Genomic DNA, 12,031 nt, shown 5'->3' with positions numbered 1-12,031 from the left:
GATCATCAGGAGATTACAGGATTCAAAGGAGATAATATAAACACAAAGTGTTACTATCAAAACTCTGGAGAAAGGAAGTGGTGCAAGCTGGGCCGCTCCTGTGTGACACGGTCTGGATCAATAGAAGGAACAAGAGTCTCAATCAATTTGAGGTTGCACTCTGTCTTCTCTGTGGCGATGAGGACAGAGAGCAGTGGCTGGTATTTGTGCGTTAAAGGAGACTTACAGATGCCAGTTTATGTCACAGTTACTGACAGACCCACTCGTAAGTATACAATGTATGCCAAGTACAGCCATTTGCAAATGCCTAACCCTAACCCTAACCCTATCCTTAGAAGGATACGTATACTGCCATATCTTTACTAATCATTGTTCTGTAATGAATTATAGCCACACTTCCAACAACAAGACTTCCAACCACTCTCAATCACATCCACCCAGACAAAGCTACCACAGTCAAGAATGAACAGTACAGGTCAGTCTTTGCATTTACATGCAGTATTCAAAAAGCCATGGCCATTTGGTGGTCAAATTAAACTCATTGTAAAGCACTCTTTGCCTTTCTAAATACATTATTTATATCTGAGACCAATATGTTGAAACTAAAACAGGGTATAATACTGTATTTCAAATAATTGGTGTTGTGTGCGCTTGCATGTATTCCGCAGGGCTTCATTTGACATAGAGAGCCTCGTCATCAGTCTGATTTTGCTGATCTCCGTTGTAATTGTGGCCTTGCTTATCTGGTTCATGTTGAAAAAACACAGTAAGTCAAAGTCTGAAGAACATCCTATTCTTGACAAATACTTTTAAATACACTTCCTTCTTCAAAACAGGCTGAAGAGGACGTAACATATTGGAATCATGACAAAAACATCAAGCCAGGTAACACCAACACTAAACATTATGCCATTACAATAGTTGCATTTTAATAGTGTAAAAAGAGGGTGCCATGTCGTTTTGTTGTGAATTGTTTGGCCCTTAACCCATGACAAGTGCAGATTAAAAAAAGAATAGCTGATGGAAAGTGTTTTATTTATTGTTTCATAGCTGTCCCCTATCCAGAGGTCATATGCTGGAAGTTTTGTGGATGTGACGTACAGCTCCGTGATTCCCATAAAGCAACAGAATGTAAACACTTTTTTCCCTTTTTATATATATAAAAAAAAAATTCTCACTTCTCTTTTAGTCATTTCCATCCATTTTGTTTGAATATTTCAAAATGGTTATTCGTCAAATGTTAACACTTTAAGTTGTCTGGTTGACTGAGTTTCTAATCGTAACTTTGCTTCTTTTCTCCAGGTTGAAGCAGAAGATGATGGTGTTACGTACAGCATGTTGGCTCAGCACTAACAGAAAATGAAAATGTTTGTCTGTGTGTTAATCTTCTTATGTCTCTGCGAGCAGACAGCTATTTTTAGTAGACGAGAGTGTTACACGTCATCGTCTGCTTTTAAAATTTGGTTGTGCAGAAACTACTTCTCCTTTGCATCACTAGTTGTCTCACCTTTCTTTAACCCTCCCTTTCATACACAAACATTGACAACTATGCAGATATTTTACTATATTTGTATTCATGCTTTAATCTCAGAACATTTAGTTATATTTAGCTTTTCGAGCAACCACCCATTAGAATCTAACTCAATTATCGTCTCTTATGTCACATATGTCATATGCCGTGGTTTTCTAGCCTTGTGGTTGCTCAAAAGGGTTAATTTTGTACTCAGTCAGACTTCCACTTTCTTGCACCACAAGGCTATAAAACCACAGATATGTAAAGTATAAAAAGGTTGAATATGTAAAGTATTTTAAGTGCTCTGGTGAGTTTGCTGTTTTGTATACATATAACTCTAAAAGGACCAAGGTGCATATAATTTCTTAGGATTTTTCAACAGCTTTTACCAATTTGTTTTTTACATACTGTGTGTTTCTGTCCTTCACTTTGGATAGAAGGAAACAATAAGCATACTTATTTGTTCATGATATTCCTGATAGTCAACTCAGTTACATTAAACAAATGCGACTTGTATTAATAATGTGATGTTGTTACTAACATGCTTTAAATAAATCAACCTGGAGTGTTGATTTGTTTTATTCATGACGCTACACTGAGGCTATTATTGCTTTAGATATTGTTTAACTGCATATATATATATATATATATATATAACAATTAACCAATCACAGGCAATGTATTCACTGTAGGAGGTACCCAGATTTGAACTGCTGCGTTTTCATATTTAGAAAATAAGGAAGTAGACCATCATCATTTTTTCTTTTTTAGCTCACACACACGGACATGGCGGTTCACCTCAGCTTCCTTCTCATTTTGACTGGACTTACAGGTCAGTTACAGAAATAATTTAAAATGTGTAAAAATTGCATCATATCCTTTTAACGGTCAGAAGATGATGATTAAGAAAAATCTCAATTAAACTAACATTCTCCACTTTTGTCTTTCATTTATAATTATGACAAAAGTGACATAATATTTAAAACTGCTATTAACATCTAAAATATGCAGAGAAAACATTTAAAATAATTTGCTCTTGTTCCAGGAATTCATGGCATAACTACCGTCGGTAAAGTGTCAGTGAGAGCTGGAGGTTCGATCACTGTCCCATGTCTCTATGACTCGAAACATATAAACCATGTGAAATACATGTGTAAAGGATATCGTTGGGCCTCCTGCTCTTATGAAGTTAAAACAAACAAACCAAGCAGTTCAGGAAAGTTTTCGATCTCTGATGACAAAAAACAAAGAGTCTTCACTGTGACTATAAATGACCTGACTGATAAAGACACTGAATATTACTGGTGTGTTGTGGAGATTAATGAAGGAGCAGATCTCAAAGAGTATTTCCGCCTGTCAGTCACTGGAGGTAAGAGCCCAATTACGCCTTTTCAAATCTTTTGTGAAATATCAACAATTTAATATTACAATGACCTCATTTTTCTCAAATAATGTATTCACCAGATATAAACATATGCCAAACATATTTGAAACATCAGCGGCATGTACTAACCAAGCTGCTCACAAGTTTTCATGAATTATGTTCTCCATTAAGGTACACCCAATCTCTACGTGGATCAGCAAGAGATTACAGGATTTAAAGGAGATAGCATAAACATCAAGTGTCACTGTCAAAACTCTGGAGAAAGGAAGTGGTGCAGGTTCGGCGGCTCCTGTGTGACATGGTCTGAATCAAGAACAGGAGTCGACATCAGTGCACGCAACCCTGGTGTTCTCACTTTGACTCTGAGAGGACTGAGGACAGAGAGCAGCGGCTGGTATCTGTGCGTTCAAGGAGACTTACAGATGCCAGTGCACATAACTGTTACTGAGAAACCTACAACTGGTAAGTACTAAAAGTAAATATAAAATTGTAAATATTTTTCAAGTAAATTAATTTAAGGATGTTTAATTCAATCTAGATTAAATATTAGCATTTATTATTGTGTTTTTGCTCCAGTAGTTATATCCACATATAATTATATTTACAGTTGCAGCAACGAGCCAAATAACCACCTTGACACCCACCTCCAAACCTCTGAATCACACCTCTAGTACTGCAGAACAAAGACTTTCCACTGTTGAGGTTGAGCAGCAAAGGTGAGAAGTATATACTTTTTTTTATTTTGGACTGTTGGCAAACTGTCATCTGCATTGTGTTTTCTTTGATTTATTTATTTCCGCTGCAGTGTTTCAGTAAATTTGATGGTCTTTATCATCCCGCTGAGCTCGCTGATCTTCATTGTAACGGTTGCCTCGTTCATCTGCTTAATGTTCAAAAGACACAGTAAGTATATGCCGAAATTATAATTGTTTGTAAAACATCAATATATTAACGATCATGCAGACTATTTGTGTGTTATTGTCAGTAAAAATAGTTTATAATCTATTCACTTTTAGAGCAGACCACAGGAGATTCACCGGCCACAATAATGGTGAGATATGATCATTCATTTCCCAATACATTGTTTTACAAGAAAGGAGATGTGTTATCATAGCCATTTTTCTAATATTCACTGCAGTAATTCCGAATAATATAAAACTTTACTTTACTTTCAATTTGCAGCTGCAAGAGTTCAATATATATATTAATACTTATCACATATATCTTGATAATTACTAAGAGTGTTTTTCTTAACAAGACAATAGGTCAGAAACACAGAAATAGGTTAAATAAATCAATTACAGCTTTTGGTTCATATTCACCGTTCATGTTCTGTTCTCTGCTCCTTCAGGGTAAAGAGGAAGTAGCATACAGTACTGTTAAGCAAAGGAGAAAGACTTCAGGCCAAGTAAGACATTGTGTGAAAATTACTGCCGCTAAATATTTTTATTTCAAAACAAGACCATCCACAGAATTAACACAGTATATGTGTTTTTATTATATAATTAGGTTGTATTAAACTCTTATGGTGATTCCACTAATCCTCTGTTTGCCCTAAAAAGGGAGAATAGTTCTGAAATGTTTCCTGATTTCTAAAAAATGTGTTCATGTTGATGGTTTGCAGCTTCATCGCGCTGAAGAGGAAGTAACATACAGCGATGTTAAACAAAGGAAACCTACGGACAAGGTGACCCTTGACGCCAAAAGGCCCAACTTGTATTCCATCATAAATATAAAAAGTTAAATGTTTCAAGTGATCTCATCATGGCAGCCTCTTCTTCCTTCCACAGTGGTCGGATGCTAATAGAGATGGTGATGTGATGTACTCTGATGTGATATACTCATCTGTGGTTACTATAGACTAGAGCATCAAACTGGACAAAAGGTACATTTTAAGGGATTCAAACCCAGACCTTAACTTTTTCTAACACACTTACCGCTTTTTCCCCACATTTCACCGTGAAAGCTAATAGCCCTCAGCCTCAGTTGTCTCTTTGATAGTGCTATTTGGCAACTTTCTAGCATGTTAGCAGGTAAACATTCCTGATAATAATTTGTAATTTATCTTTCTCACATTGTTAGCATTTGGCTCAGAGCTCCATGTAAAACCTGACAGAGCTGTTAGTAAGGCATAAGTTGATCGTAGCTTCGATGTTTCCTCCCTCATGTTTTTTTTTTCTTCACTTGTGCAACAGATTCAAGCGGAAGAACATGATGTAACAAACAGCAGGTTGGCTTAGCACCAGAGAAACCTGTGAATGTTACCCCTACCCTACATCTGTACCCATTGCTGGAGTCTTTTTTTAGACAATTTGCAACTTGCTGTCATTTGTTTTTCTTTCTTTTTCAAGGTATTCTTCACCACACTTCTGCAAAACATTTCAAACAAGTACTGACACGGGCGTAGTTTCCCACAAGCATCTTAAAGTCACCAAGCTAACAAAACCCATCTTATGAACCTTCTTAAGCTCAATAGGAGTTTCCCAAATGCATTTACAAAAGTTTAAAAATCTTAAAAATGACCAAACGTCAGAAGCTGCAGGAGGAACCAAAACATTTTATATGTAAATATATACTTTTATTGTGAGGTTTGTTGTCTGATTTTTGATGTAAAATGAATAATTATATGTAAATTACAAAAAAAGTTATAAAAACTGTTCAAACACAATAAATCACTAATGGATCGGCCTGTTTCTGTTGTCATCCCCATTGTCTTCGTATCTCTTCTGGCAAAAAAAAAATCACTTTTCTAATCACATTGTTGCAGTGTTTGTGTCATCTCGCCACTTTTTTTATATACCGTAAGGTGCGTGCTTTACACAGCCTTAAAAAAACGTTTGCATTTATTTCTAATGCATTGTTTTAAGAAATGAACATGTTTCAGTCCTTAATCCTAAAGTGCAGGTCTTCTGTTAAAAACATGTGTATCCACCGGACCTTACCCTTAATTCTACAGTAAAGTATATCGTAACTCAGCACAAATCTAATTGTATTGTAGCTAAGGACCGACAAAACATTGAAATGTTTGTCAGTCTGTTAACCTCGTTATCTCTCTGTTAGCAGACAGCTTTTTTTGGTCGTGCTGTAACTTCTTTCTTCTCCTTTTTCATCTGTAGCCATCTCGTCTTTTTTTTAACCCTGTGCTGCATACATAAACAACAACATGGATAACTTTTGTTTTTCAACTATATTCACTTTAATTAATTAGTTCTTACTTCCATCTTTAAGATGATCAGAAACTCATATTTAACCTTAATTAGTTTGATATGCTAACACTTTTTATACTTTAAAATGTCATATATGACATGTTCTGGAAGGACAATAAATTATGACAGTTGGCTTTACTGTACAGGAACAAAATTGTATAATGTAACTGGAAACAGCCAAATGTATCGATCTTATCTGTGGTTCCTCAAACAGGGTTTGTGTTACTCCGTCAGACAACTCTTTGTTAAACCATAAGGCTATACAACCACAGATATGTAAAGACTAAACAGGGTGATTGTGTGAAGTTGTTTAAGGGAACTGGTTAGCTTGGTGTCACACATATAACTTGAAAAGGACTTTGACTTTATCTGTTTTTGAGGCTTACTGCCCATAAAAAGTACCCATAATACCTATTGTTTCTCTCCGTATCTTTGGAAATTCCTATTATCTATGTCTGATTTCAATTGTTAAAATGACAGGTACATGATATATTTTTTAACGTTTATAATCATTTCATGTTATTACTGTCATGCTTTAAATAAATTAACACAATTCAGTCCATAAACCTGAAGTGCTGGTTTTTTCTTTTTAAATGTTTCAGTTCATGTTTTCTACATCAAAGCTATTATGTAAGAGTAGGGTACTCTCCAACTGCACTAATCATTATATATATATATATATTACACAATTAACCGATGAAACGCAACTTCCTTGCTGTAGGAGGGACCCATATTTGAACTGGTGCATTTTATATTTAGGAAAAAAGGAAGTACAGCATCAGTTCGTACATGTTGTTTGGCCCGCTCACACTCTGACATGGCTGTTCATCTCGGATTCCTTCTCATTTTGATCGGACTCACAGGTCAGTGACAGAATCATTTTATCATTGTGAATATTTTATTGTATGCTTCACATGGTAATGTCAGAAGGTAACATGGATAATTATTATTGAATATGGCTTTTAAAATGTTGGGTTTGCTCTTGTTGCAGGAATTCACAGCATAACTACAGTCAGTAAAGTGTCAGTGAGAGCTGGAGGTTCAATCACTATCCCATGTCTCTATGACTCAAAGTACAAAAACCATGTGAAATACTTGTGTAAAGGATACTACTGGAACTACTGCTCTTACGAGATTAAAACAAACCAACAAAATTCAAGAAAGCTTTCCATCTCTGATGACAAAAAACAAAGATTCTTCACTGTGACTATAAAAGGCCTGACTGGAGAGGACACTGGTTATTACTGGTGTGCTGTGGAGATTAAAGATGGACCAGATGTCAAAGAGTATTTCCACCTGTCAGTCACTGGAGGTAAGAGCCAAATTACACCTTTTCAAATCTTTTGTGACATATCAACACTTTAATATTACAATTACCTATTTTTCTCAAATAAAGTATTCACCAGATATAAACATATGCCAAACATATTTGAAACATCAGCGGCATGTACTAACCACGCTGCTCACGAGTTTCAATGAACGATGTTCTCCATTAAGGTACACCCAATCTCTACGTGGCTCAGCAAGAGATTACAGGATTTAAAGGAGATAACATAAACATCCAGTGTCACTGTCAAAACTCTGGAGAAAGGAAGTGGTGCAGGCTCGGCAGCTCCTGTGTGACAAAGTCTGGATCAATAGATGGAACAAGAGTCAGTGCATGCAACAATGGTGTTCTCACTGTGACTCTGAGCGGACTGAGGACAGAGAGCAGCGGCTGGTATTGGTGTGTTAAAGGAGACTTACAGATGCCAGTGCACATAACTGTTACTGAGAAACCTACAATTAGTAAGTGTTATAAGTCATTCTAAATAAAAAATATAACATTTTTAATATTTGTTGGGTAAACACATTTCTAATTTATTTATTTAATAAAAATGAAATCTTAGCAATTACTATTGTCATTTTACTCAAATAGCTATATCCATATGTCATTACATTCACTTTTGCAGCAACAAGTCCTGCCACCACTGAGCGTGTGAAGCACACCACTAGTTCTGCAGACCAAGCACTTTCCACTGTTGGTGGCGAAAAGCAAAGGTGAGAGACCTTCTCGTTATCATGCACATTTTGACTGTTTATACAAGTCTGTCATTTACATTGTGTGTTTTTATTTATTCCTGCTGCAGTGTTTCAGGGAAATTAAAGAGCTTCCTCATCCCTTTGAGTTTGCTGATCTTCATTGTTATGGTGGCCATGTTTATCTTGTTTATGTTCAAAAAGCAAAGTAAGTCTATATCAAATTATGCTCAATCCAAATAATATCATTTATTATTGTGCGTTAATCATAAATATATTTACTATTAATGCAGATAACTATGCATTATTTTCAATAAAAATACTTCTTATTGCTTCACTTTTAGGACAGACCAAAGAAGAATCCCCACCAACAATAATTGTAAGACATAATCATTCATTTTCAAATACATTTATTTACAAGAAAGGAAATTCATTAATTTCCCACTGCAGTAATTCCAGATCGAATAAGACTTTACTGTACTGTCCCTTTGAAGCTACAATGAATCACTGTAGACAGCACATTAATACTATATGAAGTTTATTGTATTTTATTGTATCTGCGCATGCTCATTATCATCACCACGTTTCAGGCACATTCTGATGATGTCATACACATGAACTGAAACATGACTTTGCTTATTATTCAAATATGCTCAACATCTGTTCTGTTGGATGGATCATTAAACAATTGAACATTAGGCTTTTGGTTCATATTTGTCATTCAAATTCTGTCCTTTGCTCTTTTAACACAGTCTAATGGGGAAGTAACATACAGTACTGTCAAGAAAAAGAGAAAGACAGGTCAGGTAAGACACTGTGTAAAAATAATTGGCACAGAGCATTACAAATTTGAATAAAAAAACTATTTAGAGGAATTAGGTTTTGGGTAAACTCTTACGGTGATTCAAATGATCAGCTGTTTACCCTAAAAAGGAAGAATTGTTCATGTTCGTGTTGATGGTTTGCAGCTTGGTCTCGCTGAAGAGGAAGTAACATACAGCGATGTTAAACACATGAGAAGAGCTTCAGAAAAGGTAACCCTTAAGCAATAAAACCACAACTTTTATTTCACAACAGGATTACAGAAGTAGAAAGATAAGTTCTCTCAGGCAGCATTTATTATTTCATCATAAACCATTTGTTTTTATGAAGCAAAATCAAAAAGTTAAATTGATCTGATTGTCTTTGTCTCTTCTTTCTTCCACAGTGGTCAGAAGCTAATACAGATGTGGACGTGATGTACTCCTCTGTGGTCGCTGTAGAACGTCAAACTAAGCAAAGGGTACATTTTCATTTAAATGTTGTATTCTATGGTAATAGTGAAGCTTTTTCCTCATATTTTGAAGTCAAAATAGAAGCGTGTCTATATATTGATGCCGATTTCTGTCTGTTCTGTTGGATGGATCATTAAACAATTTGGTACAGATGGTCCTGGTGTCCAAATAATGTATCCTTATGAATTTGGTGATCCCTTACATTTTCGTATAGCGCCATATTCAGGTCAGAAATGTAGTTTGTTGATAATGACCAAATACTATGAAAGATCATTTCCACCATCCTCGGTTTTCCTTTTGGATTTGTGCTAGCAAATGTTGGCATTGATTCTGGCTAAACTAAGATTATGAACATGGTAAACAGTCCTGCTAAACATTATTACTTCAGCCTTTGGGTTAACAGGACACTGTTACGTTAGCATTTAGCTCAAAGCATTGTGTCCAAGTAGAGCTGTTAGTGTGGCAAAAGTAAGTTTCATCTTTCATCTTTCCTCCCTAATGTCATTTTGTCTTCACTTATGCAACAGATTCAAGCAGAAGAAGATGATGTAACATACAGCAGGTTGGCTTAGCACCAGAAAAAGCTGTAAATTTTGTCCCTACCTTACATCTACCTATCGCTTGAGTCTTTTTTTAGGTGACATTCTTACAACTTGCCGTCGTCTGATCTATGGTTTTGCAGAAACTTCTTATTTTTATTTTCTCCCTCGCCTTATATAGGTATGGTCCTACACTATATTATTCAAATATAGCATGATAAGTCCACTTTAAGCTCAAGTGATTTCATGCATTGACAAAAGCTTTCAACACTCTTACAAAATGACCAAGCTCCCGAACATTCAGGATGAACCAAACAAATCGTAAATGTTTTGTTTAATTATGTTTTTTCATTTACATGTTGTATTATGTGTTTTGATGTTTAATGTTTGATGGAACATAAATTATAATGTTAAAAGTAGAAAATAAGTCAACTAAAATAAACATTAAAATGCAGTAAATCACGAGTTGATATTTCAGTTTCTGCCATCCTCCTTGTCTTCTTCTTCTTAGACATTTAACCCTTCTGTTTGAAACATCAACTTTCTGGCATTTTTTTGTATTAATATTATCTCTCCACTTTGTATGCACTGTGCGTGATTGACACATACTTCAAATGGTTGTCGTGGTTTAAAGTTTTAAATAAATGAACAAGTTTCAGTCCATATGCCTGAAGTGCTATTCTTTTGTTTAGAAATGTGGACCTTGTCCCAAAGTCTACAGTAAATGATATTGTAAAAGTGCACTGTGTAGAGGCATTGTTATCAAGTGAACTCTAATTCTAACTCCTTTGATCCAGCCTTACAGATAAAGTATTCAAAAAATGTTTTGCTTGTACTATATTAATAAAGATGACCATGCATTAAATCTCATCAGATCTGGTCGATTACACATCGTTTTTATTTAAAAAAACTTTTGGTTTGAATCTTCTTCGGACTGAAGAGGACGCCAAACACAGCAATGTTAGGCATGTGGGGAAAACTAAGCAAATAACTAACTATGTGATAGACAATATAAAAAGGCACATAAGTATTCTAGCTTGTATTTTTCACCATACACATTTTGTAACTGGATTCAAAAAATCGGTTCAATTCATCCGTTTGATGTGTGTAGGATGTCAGATGCTAAGAGTGATGTTTGCTATGTGGTAGCAAAGCAAACTGCATAAAGAGTATATATCACAAACAAAACATACATCATTTACTAATTGGGTCCGTCTTACAGATGGAGGAGGAGAAGTAGAGTTATTAAGTGTAGCAAAAAAGGAAATAACGATTCGGTTTGCCAGTGTTTGGGTTCAAGTGGTGTCCTGCCCATTTGCCAACATGACTGTTCAACTGAGCTTTCTTCTCCTCTTCGCTGGACTAAAAGGTTGGTCACAAGACTCAGATTTTATTTTTATTTGTATACAGTATGCGTCTATCCAACATGTCAGCTAATTAAGTTATACCCTCCAGTTAAGCTATTATTGCCTTTACGTGGAAAACAACATTATGAACTTCTACAATATGCAGGTCATCTGAAGGAGTATCTGACCACAACCCTGTCTCCTAAAAATTACGTTCCCACAGAACTAAACTGCATTCTCAATTACGTTTAGCTAGAAACGTATTTTCTCCCACGTACTTTCGTTATGAACGTATCTCATATACGTTTATTTTCTAGAGATCTTCTAGAAACATATTTTCTCCCACCTTACGTTTCTTATGAACGTATCTTAAATACGTTTATGTTCTACATATCTTTGCCATTTAGTGTCTTGCTTATAATAATGATAATAGTCATTTATAAATATCATTTTTGAGCACACATTTGAAATCAATAGGCGAGGCTGTAATTTCGCCAGCTGTTACTCTCATGAGCGAGGCAGAAAATAATACTTTTATCATGCCAAAAAGCTGCTGTGTCGTTTATTGCACCTCAAACATTAAAACAAATGCAGAGTTACGTTTTTCTGTACTTCCTCTAAGAAGAAAGGACAGTAACAGAACATCTCTGTGACGCCAGATGTGGTGTTGTTAATGCGATATGATATCCGAAAAAAAAATTCTGTTTAGGATGGCCGAAGACACTACACTACCCATAATTCCCAGCTATC

At 35.5% G+C, this 12,031-nt stretch overlaps 2 protein-coding genes across 4 annotated transcripts; both read left to right on the top strand.

The window, feature by feature from the left end:
• Positions 1–2,960: 2,960 nt before the first annotated feature.
• LOC307045226 (uncharacterized protein) lies at positions 2,961–6,032 on the top strand. Of its 2 annotated transcripts, XM_079690751.1 has the most exons (8): positions 2,961–3,359; positions 3,505–3,613; positions 3,703–3,800; positions 3,914–3,948; positions 4,249–4,305; positions 4,522–4,584; positions 4,688–4,782; positions 5,093–6,032. In XM_079690751.1, the coding sequence occupies exons 1-7, from the start codon at positions 3,320–3,322 to the stop codon at positions 4,760–4,762; spliced, it is 477 nt and encodes a 158-aa protein (XP_079546877.1). In that variant the 5' UTR covers positions 2,961–3,319; the 3' UTR covers positions 4,763–4,782; positions 5,093–6,032. The 2 variants fall into 2 exon arrangements, with proteins under 2 accessions (XP_079546877.1, XP_079546878.1); XM_079690752.1 differs by lacking the exon at positions 4,249–4,305.
• An 853-nt stretch (positions 6,033–6,885) lies between these two features.
• On the top strand, positions 6,886–10,596 carry LOC307045414 (uncharacterized protein). Of its 2 annotated transcripts, none has more exons than XR_013809906.1 (10): positions 6,886–6,966; positions 7,095–7,415; positions 7,601–7,891; positions 8,056–8,143; positions 8,233–8,330; positions 8,467–8,501; positions 8,875–8,923; positions 9,091–9,156; positions 9,330–9,404; positions 9,924–9,984. XR_013809906.1 is itself a non-coding variant. In XM_079691076.1 (10 exons), the coding sequence occupies exons 1-10, from the start codon at positions 6,921–6,923 to the stop codon at positions 9,966–9,968; spliced, it is 1,119 nt and encodes a 372-aa protein (XP_079547202.1). In that variant the 5' UTR covers positions 6,886–6,920; the 3' UTR covers positions 9,969–10,596. The 2 variants fall into 2 exon arrangements, 1 of the variants encoding a protein (XP_079547202.1); XM_079691076.1 differs by having other exon boundaries at positions 8,875–8,928; positions 9,924–10,596.
• Positions 10,597–12,031: the final 1,435 nt, after the last annotated feature.

The sequence above is a fragment of the Notothenia rossii genome, assembly GCF_949606895.1.
Source record: "Notothenia rossii genome assembly, chromosome: 6".
NCBI lineage: Eukaryota > Metazoa > Chordata > Actinopteri > Perciformes > Nototheniidae > Notothenia > Notothenia rossii.
The sequence above is the reverse complement of the archived record's forward strand: the minus strand, read 5'-3'. Positions and strand labels throughout refer to the sequence as shown.